Source organism: Rousettus aegyptiacus, unplaced genomic scaffold (assembly GCF_014176215.1).
Source record: "Rousettus aegyptiacus isolate mRouAeg1 unplaced genomic scaffold, mRouAeg1.p scaffold_m13_p_1, whole genome shotgun sequence".
Classification (NCBI taxonomy): domain Eukaryota; kingdom Metazoa; phylum Chordata; class Mammalia; order Chiroptera; family Pteropodidae; genus Rousettus; species Rousettus aegyptiacus.
In genome coordinates this window covers 4,485,591-4,508,964 of record NW_023416284.1, presented here as the reverse complement: position 1 = coordinate 4,508,964, position 23,374 = coordinate 4,485,591, and the positions used below count along the sequence as shown (strand labels likewise).

General features: G+C 45.9%; 1 protein-coding gene across 7 annotated transcripts in view; it reads left to right on the top strand.

Moving 5' to 3' along the window:
* RERE (arginine-glutamic acid dipeptide repeats) overlaps nt 1–23,374 on the top strand; it is a 357,676-nt gene that overhangs the window by 294,686 nt on the left and 39,616 nt on the right. For all 7 annotated transcript variants that reach the window (XM_036228288.1, XM_036228290.1, XM_036228289.1 and 4 more), the window contains one exon: nt 7,739–7,819. In XM_036228288.1, the coding sequence (XP_036084181.1) occupies nt 7,739–7,819 (81 nt within the window). The remainder of the gene's footprint in view (nt 1–7,738; nt 7,820–23,374) is intronic.

Here is a 23,374-nt window from a genome sequence, read left to right as displayed (position 1 = left end):
ACTTGCGGGGTGAGATGGAAATAGAGTCTGTCACAAACAGAAAGCTTTTGTGGGTATGTTTTAGTTTGTTTTGTTTTAAATAATATGTGCTCCTTGTCTGTAAAATAAATTTTGACCCGCGAAGGTGCTCCGAAGCGTCCCTCCAGCTCCGACATTCTCTGATTGTGCTGTTAGCGGGTGTGGCGGGCAGTGAGTGTGGAGCCGACAGTTGCACGGCTTTTGTAGACCTTTCCGGAGCACATCAGCAGGGGAGTCAGCTGGAATAGGAAGACTGCGAGAGTCTTCTTGGTAGCCTCAGACTCAGCGACCTGAGGACCTGGCACTGCAGTCGCCCTTTGCGTTATAGCTAATCTTATGGGGACCAAGAGTAGATGAAAGGATGACCGAAACTCGGAGCTGTCCGTTATCACGAGACTTGTGCGCTAAGGAAGGCAGAAGAATCGCATTAGACTGGCCTGCCTTCGTTCTCTTGTGGCAGAAGTCAGGAGCAGCACACTAGAAATCTCGGCGACGCCCGCCGTGGCTTGCTGGCCTGTCTCCTCACAGATTGCTTCTGCTGCCATTTACTAAAGACGTAGCGCTTTACTCAGCTCACCCTTTCATTAATATGTTGAGTACTTACAGCCAAACACCAAATGATACTTTCGAAGCAGCCTCAATAGTATACCTCCCGCAGGAACTGTGTTTTAGGTCTGGGGTGATGGGAATCTATGACTTGAGGACGGTGTGGCTGAAGAGCTGTAGGTTCTCGTCTGGTGGTGGGTCAGTGAGAGCCCCCGACGAGCAGGTAGGCACCGCGTAATGCGGGTGTGTGGAAAGGCGCCCATGTCTTCTGTTTGGCATCAGTATTCTCTTTCCACCGCGCCCCTCGTCAACAGGCCCACATTTAAGACACATCTCCAGTGTCGTTCAGTGGACAGACTCCTCTTACTCTGTGCCTGGCTTCCTGGCGCACACTGTCACATCTCTGTCGAGCGGGGCGTGGGGCTGAGACTGTGGTTTGCTTACTTGAAGATTTGCCTGCTCTTCAGTCCCCCAAGAAGCAGTATATTATTAACATAAAATTTTGTGCAGCAAACAGGGTAGAGCAGAAGGAGCCATTTTCACAGTGGGAGTCATTTTAATACCTACTGTGTTTTCCAAACAGTTATGTAAAGGGACTGAGTATAAGTTGCTTTTCATAAGTCCCGGCGAGTGTCTTACTGTGATACACTAGTTAAAATTCACCAGAGGGAGTTAATTTTGGAAGCTCCCAGCCAGGGGTTAACGCAGAGTTACCTTTTAGCCATTTCTGTAACATCGTCCCTCTGTCCCTACCCCTCCTCTCTGCTGCACACACAGGCCAGATCCAGCACTGGAGATGAGCCGCGTTGCGGTTTTACGTCCGGATGAGGAGCAGAAGCGCACCGTATTCTTTGAAGGACGTGCTCTCAGCCCAGTACTCTTCTCTGTGCTCTCCGATTTAATATTCAGAATAATTCTCTTCATATGGGTAGGGCAGGTATTTTGGGGCCAGTTTAAAAGGTGAACAAATTGAGGCAAGAATAAATTAAGTTACAAGAATATAGCCTTGTTTATATAGAGATTTTGGGGAAAACACTTCAGATCTCGAAATTCAAACTCAGGCAACAGATGTCCATCGCACCCCCAATCCACACCCTCCCCGACTCCATTCTTAGGCTTCACCCCATCCCTGAGGCTCCCAGTTGTTTATATTTGTCACCCGCGGCCCTCCCACCCTGGTCCAGGGTTTGGTGACGTACGGTTAGTTTCTCCATCTGTGGAACGGAGACGGTAGTGGTCCCTGCTGATGTCATGATGCCTGTGGAGCCCCGAAGCCGGCGCCCGGCCTGTCCGGCAGCGCTCAGGCGTAGCCACTGTTCCTGTTGGATGGAAGGAGGTTTCCCCCACCCCTTTATATCCTAACACAGAGCATTGGAGCTACTTGCCCTGGGCCCACCCTGCTACCCTGCGAGTGCAGAGGGTCAGCACCTGGCCAGGCCGGTAAGGCGTTCGTTGCTCATGTGCACAGGGCTTGGCTCAGCAACAGCATGAGGACCTTCTGAACATTTACTTTATTATCACAGGGTAAAATGTTACTGCATTTTGACCCAATTATGTTTATTTCTGTTAAGTATCTCTCATTTCAAAAGTGGTTGTGTCCAAACAGCCATGTCAGAATTTCCTTTATGGAACAAAGGAGCAGACTATATCCTAGGACTTCTGAGTTTAAACCTCAAATTGTTTCCATTTTACCAAAAATGAGAAATAGAACTTTCTAGATCCTGTTAAAACCCAGTTTAACAGTAAGTACTCTGTTCAGGTAACTCGCTTTTTTAAAGCCAGGAGTTAAATATTTTCTATTAGGAACTTATAAGTAAGTAACTCCTGATGATGATGTGAAGTTTTAGTCCAATAAAAGAAAACTATAGTAATTTGTCTAAAAACTGGAGCATAATTATGTAACATGGCAGAGGTTCCGATTATCACCACAATGACAATCATATTACAGTATATATCAAATTAACATGTTGTACACTTTAAATTTGCACAATGTTATATGTCAAATGTATTTCAGTAAATAAAACTAGAGCACAACCACAAACTAAGTTTGTAAAACAAAGGACAATTTCCTTGCCATAAATAAATTCGTTTTATTTGGATCTCATCTGGCTGTGGAGATACAGAAATAGAAGAGGACTTGCTTTTTACTCCCAAGGAAAACAGGTTGACTGGAAACACAGCTCCAAAGAAACAGGTGCCAACACCCCAAGACCCTCAGCACACACAGCCGCGAGCAGCCGGACCACACGTCTGTGGCACGCGAACAGCAGGGCCATGGAGCACTAGGCACAGTGGCCCAGCCCAAGTTACCGCCTCTTAAGTGACTACAGCCTTCTTTCTTTTTCCTTCACCCTTGACATCCCAGCATTCTAATATCTGTACACTGCCAGGGACAAAAAAGCCGAGGGACATAGCAATAACTCATGAGGCCTTGAATTTCAGCACTAGAAATACTGAATTTCAGCTCGATTGCTGGAAGGCTGCTGAGAAACAGACCATGTCTGTGAACTGTCTTTCAGAAGCTCGTGGTGCAGGCGTACCTTGTTTTATTATTCTCAGCTGTGTTGCGCTGCAAGTATGTTGCATTTTTTACAAATCAAAGGCAAGACCCTCCACCAGCAAAAGATTAGGACTCACTTATTGCAATACTTGCTTTATTGAGGTGGTCTGGAGCCAAACCCATAATCCCTCCGAGGTATTCCTTTATCTTTCTCTTTGTAAGTGGATTGCGTTAATTATTAAATTAAAGTCTTAAAAACTTCAGGGCCTTCATCTGAAGAGAGATGAAGTAACACAGAGAAAGGAGAGGACGGCCTCCGAAACCCATTTAACATATTGACCTGTTCTGATCATTGACTGCTCAGAGTGGGTTGGCTTTGTTTCGATTTTAAAGGCTACGCTGCACTTCTGGTAAACCACAAGGTAAAGGCTGGTCTCTGAGAAGCAGATGTTTTACCAATTTTGAGGCCTTGTGGCTTTCCATAGAGAAGTGACAGTACAGGCCACATGAAGCTCTTTTTAAAAGTGGAGACAGTGGTGCTTTGCACTCGATAGTATAGTCATTAAAATACATTGACAGAACTGGTCTGTGTTCACACCAGATGTCAAACCCATACGTCTGAAAGCAGTTAGTTTGAAATGTCTATGAGGCATTCAAACAAGCGTTGCCAATGAGCTGGGACCATACGTTTACCATAGAAATAATCGTGAGGATATCGGATGATGTTTAGAGCCAAGGGTGCAGTGGGATGTATGTTGGGAAGGAGTATGGAGAGCAGAAAGCCTAGAACAAAGCCTTGGGGAGATTCCAACATTTAGAGGTTGAACAGGGAATTAAGCCTGGTGCTATGAGGAAAACCAGAGGAGTTTAGTGTCATGGAGCCAAGAACATCAACTCTGTTATCAGAGTTCAAAACGGACCCTTTGACTTTTAACAGTCTGTTTCCACTGTGACCACCCTAGCCCAGGCCCTTGTCATCCCATGGTTTGGTTTACTCATGTATCAAAAACTTGAGGGCCCCAACTGCCTAATTCTGTAGGGAGCCGAAGTGGTGTAAGATGCAATCCTGTCTTTTCAGAGCTTATAGACCCTATCAGTACATGAGACCTTATGAAGATAAATAGAGCTGTTCTTAGGTAGGGGCAGAGGACAGGATGGTTTGGGACTCATGGTGAGATCTCTGGTTTTGAAAGTTTTCTTGCAGAGGATTGTAAATGGCTGGATGGGGGAGGTGGGTTGATAGACCAGCCAGCAGGAAGGAGAGGTGAGGGCTTGGCCCGGGACTGGTACTGGAGTGGGCAAGAAAGGAGGGCATCGAAAGGCCTTTCTTAGGAAGAATACTGAGGACTTGGTGATTTAATGTTGGGGCCAACAGAAAAGGGCAGAGTCACAGGTAGGTACTGTGACTGAAAATGGTTACTTCTGTAGACTCTTGTCTTTATTTCACAGAGAGTGTGGCAGTGCAGGGCATGGATTTTGGAGCCTGGGTTTGAATTGTCTTTGCCCCTGAGGAGTTGGGTGACTTTGGTCTGCTTACTTGCACATACAAATCTGTGCCTCAGCTTCTTTGTCTGTAAAATGGAGATAATAGTAGGTCGTGAGGATTATGAATTAACATACATGAGGCGCCTGGCATATAATAGCTCTTAGTTGAGTGGATGGTGGTCAGAGGATTTTATCATAACTAGAAGAACTGGCTCAGAACTCAAGTTTACCCGGCTGGCACCACATTTCCCTGATGTTCCCGCGTCCATCTTTCTCAGACGCCGCCTCCTAGTGAACCTGCTCCGCGTCCTGTGGCATCAGGCCCACGTGCAGACTGCACGGTCCTGGCATTCCACTGCCTGACTCACGCGGGGCCACCCACCTCAGCTTCTTGTAGACCCTCCTCTCCTGTAACCCGCTTCCTGTCCTCCCCCTCCGTCTTTCATGGGGGGCCTTCCCCAGCCCCTCTACCTCTGCACGTGCTTCCTGTCCTGCGTGTCTGACCCGTGCCTCGCCGCCTTGGTGACAGCACAGTCCACCCCCATTGGTGGCTCCCTTGCTGCACTGGGAGCTACGCTTCGCTTCTCTGTGCTCGGCCGAGTTGTCAGGCGGTTCTGTGATGACTTCACATACATTTATCTTACCTGCTAAAAATGAATTGCAGTTTTGATAAAAGCCCATGGCTGCTTTTAAATTCCTCCCAGTGCTCGGTGCTCAGTAAATACTTACAGTGGATGAAGAAGCATTCGTTCTGATGGCCAAGGTTGAGTTTAGGCCCGCCTCATCTCACAGCTGGGCTGTCACCAACTGGCCTCTTTAGTCTCCGTAGAGCAGCCAGTCTGCCCCTAACCCACAGCTATGCCACAGCCACAGCAGTCCCTACCCGGTCTTTTCTTGGAACATTCATGCTTAAATGTCTCTGCGGGGCCACACTTAGGACCATAACTCTTCTCCCTGGCCTAAAAGGCTCTCTGCAACCGGGTCCTTTCCTGCCACTTCCGTCGTGTCTGCTGGCACTCCCTCCTGCACAGCCTGTCCTCCTTGCAGTTCCCAGAATGTTCTGTGTGCCCTTCCTGGCCGACTCTTCCGCGTGAAGCCCTGCTGGAGCCCACCTGGCAGGCTCGTGCTCTTCCTTGTCACTTCCTCTAAGACCTCAGCCCTGTGAGTCGCTTCCTCCTCCTAGCCCCACCCACCACCCTTTGTTCCTCCGATGCTTTTATAAAGGGCCAGAGATCGGCCTGCTTGCCTGCTTGCCTGCCTGCGGTGGAGCGTCTCGTACCCGAGGCCGCCGCGCTCCTCTTCCCGTGCCCGGCGGAGATGCCCTGCCCAGAGCCCGGGATGCGTGTCGATCTTTTTACGAACGACACTTCTGCCAGCTCACAGAGGGCACTTTTCTCCGGCCCAGAGGAGAGCCTGCTTGTTTTTTAAGCCTTGACAGACTTTTCCTTTGAACTATACGAAATATATCGAAAACTGACAGTGATGAGTCATATCTTAGAAAGGGAGGAAAACTAAAAACGCAGAGACTCTAGGAATGGAGAGGAGACTGCAGATCGGGCCTCGCAGGCCAAGCCTGGCTCTTCACCGAATTTGCCCGGCTGGTCTCAAACATGGGGAGTGGGAGGGACTCTGCTCCCGGTGGGCAGGTGATTTATTGGCTGGGAAGCTTCCGCGGTGATTTAGTTGTGAAACGGCGCCCTGCGAGGTGCAGGCTAATGCCTGGGCCGCGCGGAGCGGCCGCCCACAAGCCCGGGCCGGAAGAGACCGCGGGGGTCGTCGGGGCCAGTCCCCTGCTCCGCATCCGGGGGCCGGTGGACGTGCGGTCGTCGTGCTGCTGACTCTGGCCGCCGGCAGAGAGGCCCGGAGACCGAGCGGCCTGGGAAGGGCCCCGAGAGCCAGCGCGGCCCCAGCGCGGCGGGCCCTCTCCGCTCACTCGCGCCGCGGAAGGGAGGAAGTTTCTCTGCGCTGCCGCCCGGATCTACTCGTGCCGCTCGGAAGGAGGGAACCGACACCCCAGCGCCCGGCCCCGGGAGGCTGCGGCGCAGGCCCGGCGCGGAGCCCCGGGGTGGGGGCCCGAGTGTGGGGCCGGCGGGCAGCGCGGCGATCCAGGCCGTCTTTTGCAGCCTCCCGCGGCCGCGCCGGGCTCTGAGCCCCACGCTCCAGCCTCCTCCCCCGGTGGCGGTGGCGGCGGTGGCCCCAGCCCCGCGCCCCCCGCATCCCGCGCCGCGGTCACACGCTGAGCCACCCCGGCCGCCTCCGCCTTGCGCTTTGTGGAGCTGCATCCGGAGCCAGTGACAGGCGCGGCCTCTTGCCGCCCCGGACCGTGGGTGCGCTTGGCGCCCGCCCCGCGTACCTGTGGCTGCCGGCCGCCCCCGCGCCCACTCCGCCGGGAGGTGCTGCAGGGGTCAGCCACGCGCCACGAGGCTTCGAGACCCCAGCCCCGAGGTGGGGGGCCAGGGGAGCCGGGAGCTGCCCTCACTGGGGCGGGGAGGGACTGCCCCGAAGGAATGGGACGAAGTGAAAGTCTCCAAACTGCTAAGGAAATGGGGAAGGGCGGGCGGTGAGGGGCGTCGGGAAGAAGGAAGGGGTGCTGTGCTGGTGGTTCTTTATTTGGTGCCTTGAAATGGCTTTTAGTGACGGAGATGGCGGGGCAGGCCGGCTGGGGTCCGGCACCCAAGTGGGTTTCCGCGATGTCGGTGCCTTGGCAGTGAATTCCTCAGATTAACGAAAGGGCCTTTTAACCCGCCAGGGTGCCTCTGGGGAGAAGACTCCAGGTTTGGTTCCCTCCTCTCCCTCCGGCGGCGCTCTGGGAAGCCCCCTTCTCAGGTGGAAAGCAGTTGGGCCTTTTTATGGAAACATGGGGCATATTTGTTGTTTACGCCTTGGTGGACCGGGGCACAGACTGGAGGCGCAGAGGGCACAGATTGCTTCTTAGCCTCAAACACAGGATGTCCTTTCCCTAAACGTGTGTGTGTGGTGGGGTGTGTGTTGGGGTTCTGACGGAGGCTGTCGCGGGCCTGCCCTGGCCCGGAGCCGCAGGTCTACTCCTGAACCCCCCCAGCCGGTATTCCCTGGCTAGGGCTTCTTGTGCTGGTTATTCTGCTGATTGCAGATTTCTTCGCTTTGCTGACATCCTGTTTTGTTTTTGGTTTTTACATCCCATTTGTTTTTTTTTTCTCTTTATCACAGAAACGCTTCGTCAAGGGGCTCAGGCAGTACGGCAAGAACTTCTTCAGAATTAGGAAGGAGCTGCTCCCCAGTAAGGAGACAGTGAGTACAGCTGGACTTTATGTAACTTGGTTTTTTCCCCTCCGCTCCGCTGCTGCTCCGCACTCGATCTCATGAAATGGTTTCCTTTAACCCTGCGCTGTGCCCAGACCCGGGCCGGCCTCCTGGATCCGATTCGTTTTACTTCTCCACTTTGAGCTCGTGAGTGTAGATAGTAAAGTGACAGATTATGCTTCTCCCCCAAAGAAAGTGGACCTCTGTTGTAAGAACGGAACTGTCTTTGGTCACAGTGTGGCGGGCGGGGAGCTGGGGTGTTGGGGAGTTAACATCTAATTTTAAATACAGTGGCTGAAATAGGAAATGTCATTTATCACTCGTTCAGATTTGGTTGATGTGGTTTGTAGCTCATATACTTTGAATTCTATTGGGACTTTGAAAGGGGAGCTTTTTCTATATTTAATGTTGCTATGTTTTAAAGAGTAGTTTTAACTCTAATTTTTCGTCCTTAAAATTTTGTGCTTTTCATTTGATGGATACACAAGGATTCCTTATAGAATTCTTAAATGAGACTTTAAAAAACTTCTTTGGTATTCCACAAAGATGAGAGTCAGATCTTAGCGTGTTCTTAACCAAATTTGGGATAAGAGGGTTTGCTGAGGAAGTTTATATGAAGAGAGTATTAGCAAGGGGTTCAGTTTCCTTAATCTGCAGTGTCCTACAGGTGCTATTGGAGGAGGGTGGGGGTAGTACCTCTGGCTGGACCCAAGAGTAGAGGGGGCTGGAGCAGAGCAGGACCAGCCTCTCTGAGCAAAGCAGAGCCGGGTAACCAGGGCGCCCTCAGGAGGTAGGGCGAGGGGTACTTGGACCTTCTCTCTGGGAGTGGGATGGGGGGATGGGTCAAAAATACTCAAAAGTAGCTGGGTTGTTTTGTGAGGTTGTTTGTTTGTTTGTTTGTTTTCTTATTGAGTGTTACTCATTGGTTTCCTCATAGTCAATTGTGATTTTTTCATTCTTTTTTTTTGTTTTTTTGTTTTTTTTTAACAAACTCTTTCTGTGTATAGTACCTTAACAGCGATAACTCCTAGGGATTTCAGGTATAGTCTCCTATAAATTAGGGGTTTACATCAATAAAATGAGTAGATTAAACTTTTAATATGTATTATACATCTAAATATGCTGATAAATCATTTTGAGAATGATTTAAAAAAAAGAATACAGATGTTAAAATATATTGTGTAATCAGTGTATAAAACCAACTTATTTTTTGCTCTTTCTAGACCATACTGGAAAAAGGTATTTTACGTAGAACAGTGAAGGAAATCCTTTAAAGTTTTCTGAGGATTTCAGTTATTTGAAATTTGATAAGCACTTTTTAAAACTACAGTGCCTTCACCCAAGTGTAGAAATTTTGGGTTGGCCAACTAAATTTGAGTGAAAATGAGAGAGGTTAATGAGCAGATTTGACCTGATGTGATGGGCTGGATCATAACCTCTCAACTCAAGTTTTACCTCTCCCTGTGCTCTGCTAAAAGTTGCAAACTGTGAAACATTTGATACAAGATATCACTCAACAGTTATTTCACCTTTCTACTTTAAAAAATAAATTCGTAATAGCAGGATTAAGCATTAAAACTGAAATTGGTCTAGCATTTAGAAATGCCGACCTTTAACCTAGGTGAGGGTTTTTGAATCTGTTTTTCTTCTTACTCTTGGTTGTCCCTTATTCTTATCAATGGTATCAAACTCAATAAGTAGCCTTTTCTCTCCCACAGAGAAGTCCTCAGTACACCAAACTTTTTAGCTGTTTCTCTGGTCTGTTCAGGTGCCTCTTGCCTGAGACCCTTCCCCATCACTTCTCTGCCATCTCAGCTTCCCAGTCACGTGGCTCCTCTCTACCTCTCCCCCTCTCTGGCACCCAGCAGCCTTCCCGCTTCCAACCTCTTCATCAGGGCAGGACCATCAGAGCTAACGAGAGAGTCGTTTGCAGCACCGAAAGATTTATCATAGGTGACACTGACTAACTGTTCCTAGTGTTCTGCTGTCTTTTGCGTAGAATTGGAGGAATTTGGTCGAAGGGTAAATTTGTAAGTATTCTAATCTGCTGGGAGAGGTACTCTTCTTTCTTATATTTTCCTTAGTTATCAACAAAGGCAAGCTAATCATTCACAACTCATAGGGAGGAGAGGGCAAAGGTTCTTTGCTACAGAAGATAAGGAAATACACAGGCACCAGTGTTCCTGGTTGAAAAACTTCCTTGGTAGAAATCTTCATATGGTCATGCCTCCTTTTATAGCAAATCCTTTGACACTTTCCACATTCTATTTGCCAGAATTATTAACTCATTTCTTTGCTATTTGCAACTGACTTGAAACTTCAGAAGGGTGTCAGCATCCAAAAGAACACGCCTGATTGGGCATGGGCACGGGGGTCAGCAGACCTGTGTTCTATTCTTGGCCTTCCCAGTAACTATAGTACTTGACGATCTCTTGACTGCACAGTCCCCTTTGAGCTGTTCATTTGGAAGTTCAGGTGAAATCCTGACATAGACTGGAAAATTATTTTCTCTAAAATGGGAAATTTTGCATGAGAATTTCATATGTGCTACATATGACCTTTATAAAATGTTTGCATGTCTTTGGCTGTCGCTGTGCCTGAGAGCAAAATGATGGTCCTTGTCTCCTTTGCCACTTACCTGCTACAGACCTTAGGCCCCTTAGAATAACTTTGAAAATTTAAATGATATAATGTCTATGAAGTACGTAAAAACAGTCGAAAATGATTGTACTACCTAGAATAGCTAAATGTTATGAAAGTACAGAATTATTTTCCACTTGTAAACAAATTGAACTATAAATGACCTGTTTGTAAAATAAATTACCTGTTTTTATTATTCCATCCCGCTGAAAATACTTTTAATTGAAAAACTGGAGGGGTTAGAGGGCAGTACCTTAGCTTAAGGGTGTATTTTCTTTGCCTTGAAGCTTTATTGAGGAGACTTCCATTCTTATCAGACAAAGGTTTCTGGTGAGCTTGGAAATAAACAGTTCTCCTAGCTCTTTTGGTTTCTGGTGTTTATTACACAGGAGCTAAATCGGGTTTTTTTCTGAACTCTGCTGCCCACTGAAGTGGGAATAGTGGCTGTGATTGTGGAAAACCAACTGTTTATGGAGGTTTAGCTGAGCGGGTATACATGTTAACCTCACGGTACCCAGGAGAATAACTGCAAGTTAAATATTTTAGTATCGTGGTTGTGCAGATATCCTGTAGTTTATTATCTTTCTCTATAACCATTTGCCTCCCTCGATACGCTTCTAAGATGTATAATTAGTAGTAAAATATAGTAAGGTATCTTTGCCAAGCATCTCAGATTCCCCTCGGCTGTGCACTTCTTTCTCAAGACACTGTTTAGCCTAAACCACATCAGAGTCTTGGATGTGAATGCGTTTGTGTAAATCACAGTGAGTGTCTCATGGCTGAGATTCTGAGATGATCAGAACCAGGCTCTGCTGTAAGCACTTGCAGGTACTCTTTGGGTTGATGAATTATATGACCTTTGATGCTGAATTAATACTTGAAAAAATAGGAGACCCAATGGAGTTGAATTTTCATTACCAGGAGGGGAACCCATGTTATGAATAATATAAAATCATGGATGTTACAGAAATAGTTTTTTGTTTGATTTTTACACACATGACAGTTTTCTTCAAAAATCACGAGGTGATTATCCAGGCGACAGTAACATATATCTTCTTTTACGTCAAGTGTATGTTTGTGTTGTTTGAACCATGTCTGACACCTGGATGATTGTCCCTGGAATCCTGGCCGGCCTTTGTTGTGTGGCTCTGTCTGCTGTTGCTCAGACAAATTTAACCACGTTGGATTGTAGACAGGGGGCACTTACCTCAGTGACCTGTCTCAGATGCCACTAGCGTTAGTGAGAAGACAGTTTGATCTGCTCCAGCTTGGTGGAGAGAAGGAAGAGGTGCCCCCAGCGTTGGAATTAGCCCCTGGGGAGGAAGAAGGTGAAAAGGCTTATACCTTTAACTGTCTTTCTCATCTTCCTGGTGTCATTTTTGAGCACCTAGCCCAATAGAAATTAAACTCATGTTATTTGTACACCTTGTTGCTGGTGCATCAGTATTTACTAGAAATTCATTTTCACCTACATCCCATTTCCAGAGCTAAATATTCCACTTGGTTTCAATTTTTAAAAAGTTTGTATACCACTGAGCAAGCACTGTATTGGGTGGGGTGTGTCTATAAAGAGAAGCAAGGTGCCATCCGTGCTTGGCAGGGAGCAAGCGTCACAGCAGGGAACAGGAACCATTTGCGTGCCTGCCGTGTCAGGCAGTGTGTGCTCAGGGGAGGAGGTTCTGGCCCCCCGGAGTGAGTGTAGGGGCCTAAGGCTCTGGAAGGCTCTTTGGAGGGTGTGGTGTCTGAACTGAACTTTGAAGAAAGGATACATTTTTTTTGACAGGCTTTGGTTGGGAGGGCGGAGGACAAATGACTTTGCAGCTGCAGGAAATATCATGAGCAAAGGCATGGGGACAGGAAATCGCGAAACGTGCCCAGCGAGTACACTGATGTGGCTGAAGAGAAGGTTGCATGAGCCGATGCAGTGGGACCTAGGTCAAAATTATGACTTGAGGGTAGACTCTGGGGGACTTTGCGCTCTCTCCAAAGAGTGCTTTTGGGGACCTGAAAGCTTTTAAGAGAAGCGGTGGAGCATGTGCTGAGGTGGCTCCCAGAGCACTGTTGAGCAGCATGAACAAGATGGAGGCCAAGAGCAGGTTCTTGTAACAGTTCGGCCTGGCGGTAGGACAGAAAACGGGGCCCTTGGAAACGATTTATGGAAATGCAAGTCTGTTTTTTATTTCTGTTGAAAATGTGTCCCTGTTTTTTTTTTTTTAATGGGACCACGAGCCCAAGGAAGGAGTGGGTGGTTTTTGAAGTTTAGGGTTTTGGACTTTTTTTTTTTTTTCCTTTCCTTTGGATGATAGGATAAAAAGTATTAGAGATTTAAATTTTTAATTTGAGAAATAACATGAAAATAGCCAACCACCTTTTTTAGCCATATTTCTTGGAGTGAATTCTATTAAACATCTACATTACTACTGAATATTAATCGTTCATTTCTTCAGACAAATTATCTTTTGCAAAGAGCATATTCCCCCCACAAAGAATAAATACTGTTGAGAAAAGGCTTTGGGACTGAGTAATCAAAATTCTGTTAATATTAAGAGATTAAAAATGACTCTAGCATTCAATTCGAGCATTCAGCCTGAAGTTTTATTTAACTTCAGATCATAACCTTAGATAAACAATTTCCTAGTTTCATTAATGCTTAATCTAGTTACATAACAAAGCATGGGCTTCCGAAATAGGTTGGTGCTGCTGAGGGCACAAATGTGTTACAGCCACAAGCCAATTCCTTAGAATGACTAGTTTTAAACCAGAGACCTCCACCTCACAGGCTGTGTGTCCTCAGACCAGCAGCATCACATCTCCTGGAGCTTGTTAAAATGGCAAACTCCCAGGCTCCCATCCATTCCTATTGAACCAGAATCTGCATTTAAATTAGCTCTGCAGGTGATTGGAATGCACAGTAAAGTTTGGGAAGCACTGCTATTTACAATGATGCAGGCCCACAAAATCCTAAGCCTGCATGTCACATTCATTCTTAAAGTAAGTTTTTATTCTGTTAGTTGTAAATTATTTCACTATTAGGACTTGATTTTGTTTTTCAAATTATTGCAGAGTATTTCAAACATTTAGGAAAGTATCTGGGCTTATTTTCATTATCAGTAATAGAATTTTTTAATGTAGCCCTCTTCCTGTCTCCTGTTTTTTTCCTAGAAACACAACTGTGACTCCTGTCATATTTCATATAAAAACTGTTGTCCTCCTTCCCTCGTGACATGCAGTCAAAGTGTGTGAGTCGAGCTCGGCTAGACCCTGTTCGTTCCTAATTGAAACCTTTTTGTTTGAAAGGATGACCTGGTTAATATGAAGTTTACGTATTTAATACGACGGTGTTTTCAGGTATTTCTTTCACTGGCACACCTTACACATGAATACAAAGCATAAATACCCCGAAAGGTTGGCAAGACTGAGTAAAAGCATAGACGTTTAAGTGCCATACATTTTCTCTTAATAACTTGTCCTTGAGTAGATGCAGATAGAGTTGGAATTTTCCATGCAAGGCAGAAGCGATTACTGATAGAGACAGGCTAGAGACAGGCGCTGTATTTTGGCAGCCAGTTGTTTGATCTTGTAGTTATTCCCATGCCAGGGGGCTTGTTCCCAGTAAAATGAAGCAGAGGCTGGAATCTGTTCGTCTGATAGTCTAAACTGTGGATATTTTACTGGGCTGTGGGCCAGTTTTGACTGGGGTTATCTGAGAGATTGGCCGATTCCCCTGTGTAAGCGAAGCAGTAAAGAAATTGACATGTAAGAAACTTTTGGTGCTGGCGTTGGGGGAGGAGAAGGAGGTCTCTGAAAATGAAGTGACTTTAGAAAGCCAGGACCTCGGGTATGTCCCGCTGTCAGTGCGCAGGCCTGAGGCCTGCCTTCCGCCCCGGCCCGCGTTCCAGAGCTGGCAGGGGCGGCGTGAGAGCGCGTCGGTCGTGTGCAGCGCGTCGCTTGCGGAACCTGCGCTCAGCGAAAACCGCCTTGGACTTTTAAAGTGTTAGTCAACACACTGCTGCTGGGAAGGATCGGTGGTTTATTGGCTCTTGATATTTGCTGACCCTTATTTCTTATGATCTGGTTGGAGCTTAGTCACTAGTGACTTTTAGATGGAGATACTTAACGACGTTTAAGCCAAAATAGACTCACCCATGTTTTATTAGCTAGTAAAACAAATGGGTGTTTTGACGTGGTCTTCAAGAAGATTTATAGGTTGTGATTACTGTGGTTATAGTCAATGAATTTATCTACTCGGAGCTCGTACTTTATATCGTACATCGATGTTTTTTTAGCCTTGGTAAGATCTGTGAGCCCTTCTAACTTCGAAAACCCAGTTTGCTGATGTTTTAAACATCTAGTCTTTCAAAGGCCGACATTAAAAATAAGTTTTAAAATGTATCTGAAATCATAATCTTTGCATAATTGGTTCATTTTAATCTTATTTGAATTTATACCCTTGAGCGATACTTAGAAAATAAAGCAGAGTAAAAATTAATTGTATCGTTGTGAAAAGGGAAAAAAAAAACTTCACCTCAGTCTTATTCACAGCTGCTTACAGTGTTGGGCAAGACCCCTACCCCATAAACATTTCTTTTTCCCCTGTATATAATCCAAAAACCATTACTTGAATTATGAAGATAGGAAAAGCAAGCAGGAGAAACCTGTCTTGGGACACAATTCCACTAAGCTAAATTTTCTTTTTTGAGGTGTTTAATTTTGAAATTGTTTCAATGTTAATGGCCTTTGTTCTTTTTTCCACTTTGGAAATATGGTTCTTTGTTCAAGCATCTTAAATCTTTCCAAATCCTCTAAACTGTTGCATCCTCATTCCCAGGTTTTGGCCTTTGAGGCATCTGAAGCGTCCTCACAGTTGGCAAAACTGGAAGTGTTTTGGAGAACTGCTTTGGGGAACCTTTGGTACCTAGGGCCTCTGCTCTCCACTGGCCGTCTGAAGTGAACGAGAGATGCTCACCCTCGTGGAGTGCTTGGTCTCGTGAAGGGATGGCGGGGTTTGTTTTCTCTGGAAGGTGCCTGCCCTAACGGTCACTGAGACTCTGCAGAGCTCGGTTACAGAGGCCCCGGCTTGGCCTCACGTCTGTGAAAGCCACGTGAGCCCTTTCCTGTGTGGACTGGGCCGTTGCACAGCCCAGCTGCACTTGCAGCAGCATCGTATTTCGTTCTGCCTTTAAAAATATATATATTTATTTTATTTCAGTCTTGGACTTCAGACTCTACTTCCTTTTTCTCCCCACCCATGCATTTTTTTCCTGCACACATACATGCATGTCTATATTTATATAGAACGTAAAGCCTTCTGGGCAGGAACCCCATTTTCACATCTTTCGGTCACCTTTAGTGCCCTCTAACAGGCCCTTAATATTTGTTGAAATTGTATATGTATTCACACATGCGAATGAGAAAAACCGTGTAACCATAGATATATGTGGTCATAAAAGATTCAAACTCTGCAGTGTTTTTAAGGAAATTTTGCTCATCTATTGATTTTTATGTTGGTTTGCATGATCTGCTTCGATGCTGTCTTAAAGACCGATTGGAACCTGGACATCCCAGGCCTTAGGCTGTGTATAGACAGAAAATCCCTGCTGACTCTAGTGTCCCAAGACAATAAGACTAGGACTTGGGGCTCCTGTGCCACATGGGACTTTTCCTGCTCTGTTTGTTATGGGCAGTAAGTCACCTCTACTGTTTGCACAGCAGTTCTGTTTTCTAGATTATTTATAAGATTGAAACCCATTGTTTATTTTTCTCAGCAGGTTTATTGAGTGAGTCAAGAATAAAATATTGTCTTAAACAGTAGAGTGAGCCATTAGCCAGTTGCAGTTTGGCTTCAAAATGGTCACGTGTGTGTGTGTGTGTGTGTGTGTGTGTGTGTGTGTGTGTACATGCGCACATGCACACACTGAAGGTGAGAGCCAAGTGAGGTGGAGGAGATTTCAGTGTTGCCAGATTCTGCAGCAAGGTTCCTGTGACTGTTTATGGATTTTTTTTTCCCCCCCTTTTAGTCATTTAGTGAGTCACCATCATATGGCATTTTATTATCTTGAAAACAGCCTGGAACTTTTATCCTGTGTCTTTTTTGCTGTGTGAGTAAAACACCACCGAGGATGTTCTGACAATATTAAGTTAAAGTTTGTCCCTAAGATGCTTCGGTCACTTATTTTCAGCTGCAGCCATTATCTCTTTGTTCCCATGTGGATTTTTCTTGAGTTTGGGAAGAAATGATGACTTGCATTTGTTTATTTTAGAGGGCTGGAGGAGCACAGGTCCAGCACCTTTGGGACTTGGTGATTATTGACTCAGGCACACTCCTCCCAAGGTCAAACCTTGATTCTGTTTCCCACAAATGCTCCGTTTTGGAACCGTGCTAATGAGGTACATTGAATAGGGTCAGAGGTTCGTGGCCGTAAGTTGTTGTCAAGGGAGGTGTTTAAGTTTTGGAGGACAGATTTGGAATTTGTGGAACAATTAAATATACAGGAAATAGGCCCAGTAAATCTGTTTACCCGGCCAGCTTCAGCAGAAGTTAAATGGCAGCAAGTGAATCGGGCAAACTCTAGACATTCTAGAATATGTGGGATAATAAAACAAACTCAAAATTTCAAACTTTGCTCTGTCCAGTGTACCAAATTTATGTATCAAAACTTGAAGCCCTGATTTCTTTTGACCATGTAAGCCTATCAGGAGACTCAGGAGAAAAGTCCATGTGCTTCTCTGTATACTCATTTTTGTTTTTATATTAAAATGTGCAAATTTACAGTTATATGATGTACTCATTTGCTATATTTGTCTTAGACTCATACTCATGCATATACTGTTCTTCTGTACTATATTCTGTTCTAATGACAAATTTCCCAGATGCTAAGTGCCTTACCAGGCATGTCTATAAATACTTACGTGTGTTATAAAATTTTTCTAGGAATCAGTGACTTATGGTGCTTAGAAGTGTGCATGTAAAAACTTTATGGTTTATTACTAATACCAGCTGCTCAGCGAGCACTTACAGAGTTCACTGAATATGGTGAGCTGAGAAGGGATGTGGTTCTGCCCCACGGGGGGCTCCGACAGGTCACCACGGTGTGAACTGGTGTGGATGTGTAGTGAGTGGCAGTGGGGGTCGGAGGAGTGGGGGATGAGGGCCGAGGCAGTCGTGTGCATCCTGGGCATTGTGCGTTGTGCAGTTAGGGCTTGAAGCTAGTTGAAGGCTCGGTATTTTCAGACATTAAAACTGGCTTGAAATAACTTCCCAGAGAAATTCCTGGAGGTGTCCTTGTTGTCTATCAAGTAAGTCCCCAATACTTGAATCCCTCTAGAGCATTCCTACAGACTGGTTGTTCTGCCATTCCTGAGAACCTGGCGACATTGAACTCATTAAATGTGTCTATGGTGGTTTTGGACAGTTCCGTTGTTTGAAATGCCTTCCTTTTAATAAGCTGGAATCTGAGTCACTTCACCTCCCATCCATTGGTCAGGTCATGTCTCTTGATGACAGAAAATTATTGCCATGAGCCACACTCACAGAGGCTCTTCAGATGGGGTGGGGGAGTTAGCACATCTCCTGCCCGAGCTTCTGGCCCCAGGCTGTCCAGATGCTTCTGCATCCCACACCGTCCATTCTAGGTGAGCTCCTTTGGACCTTTGTCTGACTCTCAGCAGTGTCGAGCAGCCAGGGTCACTCCTGTCCCTTGCCCTGTCCCTCTCCTCGACCCCGCAGACAGGCAGGCGTGTCTTTCATTCAGGGCACACTTCCTTGTGTAATAGAAAGTCACATTAGAGGTTTTTTTGATTCTTTTGCACTTAACACATCTTAAGGTTAGCATTTTTAACCTACCTCTTATTTCCCAGAGTGAGAACGTGTTAACATTAGGATTTAGTAAAAGATATCACTTGATACAGCGGTGCACACTCAGCCATCAGTTAGGCCGTTTTAACACCTGGCGTGGACCTGTGCACAGTGGTTTCCAGTGCCAAACCGCAGCATGACTGTGCCTGAAACGGGCTCACCCTTGTGGGCGAGGCCATGCATTAGCCATCGTCACTCCCCCGGAGCCTCCCAGGAGCCTCGTCTCCACCGAGGATCATGGCACCGCCTCCGCCCCTCGGCCCTCCTCACGTGTGTGGGTGAACCGTGGCTGAAGAGGAGCACAGCGGTCCTTCCGCAGACTCGCCTGCATCTCTTCGCTGCTTTTGTTTCAACCGGCTGTCAAAAGCGAAGCTGGAGTGACGGTTCTCCCCTCCCCCTCGGAAACTCGGGGAACGTGCCGTTCACAGACTAAGCGGGGAGCCCTGGATTTTTAGGTAAAATTATGGCTCTGGTGCTTACTGTCAGTTTTCCAAATTAGATTTCCTGCCTTCCCCTGAGCCTTTTCCCTCGTAGACCCCTCCCACCTCTTTCCGGGTCGGTGGAGAGGGCATCTCAACACCCTGCTTCAGAGGGGGTGTCTCCTGACCCACGCGCGGGATCCTGCTTTCCTCCCCACGGCCTCGCCCAGTTATAACCAGTTCCGACCGAGAAGGTGGGTTAGCATTTCATTCTGGATCTTCAGCATTTATATCGCGTGTTTACCTTTGCTGGATGATACCACGAGGGCCAGGTCAGAGGTCTATGACTCCACTCCTCAGCCATTGTCTTGGGGAAACACAAGTCCTCAGCTGCGGGCTTGACCACTTCCTGTTCTCAGATGCTGCGCTCCCTCTGCTGGTTTCGAAAGGGCCGATGCCGCCTTCAACAGTGTGGCTCTGCGTTTAAGATGGCATGTCCTGTTTCCCCCCAGGTTTCCAACTGTGTATGTTGCACAAGACAAGAGAACTCTTTTTGGCTGTGGGAAAATTATTTCAATTCTCAGGCAAGGATGGCAAGGAGTAAATGTGACAGAGATTCCTTTCTAATAATACCATTCCCCTCCCTCACATCCCACCCCTGAGATGTGCCAAGGCATTTTAAGTTGTCGGGGCGCCTCAGACTGAGCGTTCCTGTTTGACTTTTTGTTCACTTACGCTTGTTTTCTTCCACTGCTCCCCTGCCCCCAGCCAGCCTCCGCCTCCCCCCCCCGTGTTCCTGGCAGGAGTCATTTTTTATGGTACACATAACCTTTAAACCAAAAAGAAAGTGCATTGCTTGTCACAAAATGAATGTCTTTTCTGCTTTTATTTTGAAAAGTCCTCCCTGTTGTTTAATGTGGAGGATATTCGTGCTGAAGGCCTGTTCCAAGTAGGCGTTCGTGCATCCCAGAGGGACTTTTGATTTATTTCCTTAACTCTGCCCTCCTTTCTCTGTGGTTCAGAAACCTTTAATGATCTGTGAAGCTCTGAGACTTCAGTGCAAAACAGTAGTCGTTTTACGAACCCCTCCTACTATATAAAAGGCCTGCCCATTTCCACATGCTGGGTTTTTGACTCCCTGAAAGGCTGACCTCTCGCAAATTTCGGGTGTACAGCAGGGCATCCTGAGTCGGGGCCTTGATAATGCTTTTGTGAAGTATTTTTTCTCCTTCTCTCCTCCTCTTTGAAAAGTTGCAATGAAAATTCCGGGCTCTTGGCCAGCCTGTGGGATGTGATACAGTAGAAATGTTTCTGGTGCCCTTTGTTGCTGTTCAGCTTTGATGAGCTTTATTTCCCGTAAGCTGCATTTTGCAACTCCCCTCCCCCCCGCCCTTCTGGCTAAGGGGGTTAACTTAGCCAAGGTTAAGCATTTTGTTACGCAAGCTGCTGCAACCTTAGTAGCCACTGTGTCGGGCCTTTGTGGCAAAAGAAACGAGGCAAAACAGCTTTTTCCCTACATACTTTCATTACTTTCTCCCAAGGCCACCTTTTACTTTTAATGCCTGTTTTCATAGAAGAATGTGGCAGGCTATGCAAGCTATGTTGATTTCCGCGTTTCTTCTACTCAAGGTGTTCCAGGAAACCATTGTGCAGCTTGCCCGGAGATTTGGTTAACAATCGCGGTAGACCTCCCTCGGTGGGGTTTCTGCCAGGTGGAGGGAGGAGGCCTCCAGAGCAGCAGTCAGCAAACAGTGACACTCCTTTGATCCTCCTTGTGGTTCTCCAGTTCAAAAGACAGAAGTGACTTGTAGCCTAGAAACGTCCTTTAGTGCTGCTTTGACTTTGTAGTGCCGGCTCTTTTCATCCTCGCAAACGAGAACACTTTACAGACGCTGTTGCCTCGGTTCTCCCCATCAGCCTGTGGTGTCCCTGCACAAGCACAGGGGAGGGAACTGAGGCACAGTGACACGGATGGGGCCCTCACGGCCACCATTCGGGTCGGAAACGGGGTGAGCCAAGGACAGAGCCTCCGTCATATGAATGCTGCTTTTGGGGGCCATGTTTGCTTTTCAGAGGAGGAGAATACGATTTTATTATCATAGAAGTTCTTTATTCACAGTGGGATTCCTTGGCCAACTTACTGTGGTGGAGTATAAGTTGCAGGTGATCTCTGTGTCTTAGAGCCGACCCTCTGGCAAGCTCGCAAAGCACCCTGGGATTGAAACTTCTTTGCTCAGTGTCCCAGACTCAGCCCCATTCTTTTTGTCTTGGGGAAAAATGTGGGCCTGCTTCCTTCTGGGTTAGGTCCTGGGACCCTGGCACAGTCCTGTCACGTGAGAGGACAAAACCCTGTGATGGCCAGCACCGCTTCATCTCTTCCAGGTTCTGTGCTGAAAACGTGTAGTTTACCAGCCAGAGTTGGGCTCCTGAAAGAGCCTGTGCTGAGCTGGACTTGTGCTAACTCTGACCCACCCCGGAGCTCTGCAGGTAGCGCTTTGGGGACTTCTACCCTCAGTGTTCATGAACTTTGCACTGTTCTAACATTTTAACCAGCGGTGTTCTTGCCCCTTTTTAATGAAGTCGATTTTTGAGGCCGAGGTTTCTGTTCTTGTTTTGATAGGGAGATGACGGAGGGCTCTGTAGGCCGCCGTGGCATGGTTCTCTTCATCCTGCCTCCCACAGACGCATGTGAGCTCTGATTCTTGCCCACACTGAAAATTTGGTCTAAAATCACATGTGTAAGCAATATCTCAGATTTTTAAAGGATCTGGACTAAATGGAGTAAGACTCTCAAACTGTTCTAATTATTCTTAACCGTTCTTTCTCATACAAACATGGAGGCACACAAACATTTAACTGGTGTAATACTATAATTTTTTAAAGTTTGGGCCATTTTATGTATAATTACCTTTTAAAATCTTTTAGTTTGAATTAATTTCAAACTTAAAAGTTACAAGGATAATGTAAAGAATTCCATAGAGCGTTTACTTAGATTCCATAAATGTTAATATTTTATCACATTATCTCTTACTCTCCCTTTTTTATTCTCCATTTAAAAACCATTTTTTTTTCTCCCTGAACTACATGAGGGTAAGTTGTAGACCTGTCTGTTTGCCCCTTTAGTCCTAAAAATACCTTACTTAGCATGCAGTTTTTATTTTTGTTTTTTAATGAAAGTTATATTATTGACACCTTCTGCTTAAAAAATACTTATCTATAAGGCTGGCTTACCCAGAACCCTACTACTGCAGTTAACATTTTAGTACACTTAAGTTTATACTTTGTAGGTGTGTTTTTAATAATTTTTCTCCTTGAAAATGCAGGAAAATACACAGGAGAAAAATAAAATAATCGGTAATTCCATCACCAAAAGGTGAGCACTAGTTAACATTTTGGTCCATATTCACTGTTTCTAGACGTATATCAGTAAATATTTAAACAGAGGTGACCTCATTTTATTCCATAACCTAACTTTTTAACTGTGATCTTTTACATTAAACACTTATCTATGTCTTCATTGTTGATGGTTGCATTTTAAAAAGATACCAACTTCCCATTTCAAGCATTTAAGTTGTTTCTAGTTTCCAGGTTTTGGACTTCATTTACTGTTAACATTTTTTTCCTTGATGAATAGCTTTGACTTATTTTGGGGTCTTGTTCATTTATTTATTTTTTTTTAAGATACATAACTAGAATTGTAATGTGAATTTTTAAGGCCTTCGATACATGGTGCCAGATTGTTCTCCAGAGAGAATAAGTTAGATGACACTCCTGCCGGCAGTGCTAGTTTTGCCATGGCCTCTTGACCATTGGCTCTTTTTCTTTTCAGGATTTTAACCTATCCTGCACGTCTCTGTGTGTGGGGAAAACTTTATGCCACTTTGAACAACACTCCCCCAAGGCAGAACAAAAAGCTGACATACAGTTGGTGGTCAATTTATCCAGAGACAGGGGGACAGCGTGGGGACTTGGGGCCTCGCCTCGCCAGCCCTGGCAGCCCAGCGGCCGAGGGCGTCGTTACCCCTGGGTTGTTTTCATGGTGACTGGGGTTATCTGTGGACCCGTCCTCCTCCTCGCTCCCATTCCTATTAATCGCGGGTTGGTTATTGTCATGATGAGTGAAGTAGAGTAGTCAGTCTAGTGAACAGGCGCCGTGGAGAGAAGGAGCCGAGTACCAGTAATCCCAGTTTGGAATCTCTGAGATGCCAGCCGATGGGTCAGGCTTTGATTTTTCTCATCTTCTTAAAGCTGAATTAAAGGTCTACCTGATCATGGAAATAATGATCATGTGAAGATTAAGTCTGGTAAATGTATTTAAAATTTTATGTACATGTATTTAGAGTTATTTTACTAGGATATTATAGTCTAATAAAAATCTTAGGCTGGAAATAAAAAAGGAAACATTTTATTAAAGTAGAAAAGGTGACCGTAGTATTTTTTTAAAAGGGAAATAATAAAGGAAACACCAGATGTTAATGAAATCTGAGACAAAAATGAGGTGATCCACACTACAAAATAAGATGATCTTTGAAAATACTAGTGCAAATACTAATACAATAGACAAAGCAAGACTGATCTTTAAAAAAAGGCACAAGTAAACAGTGTTAGAACAAAGCAGCCAATGCAGAT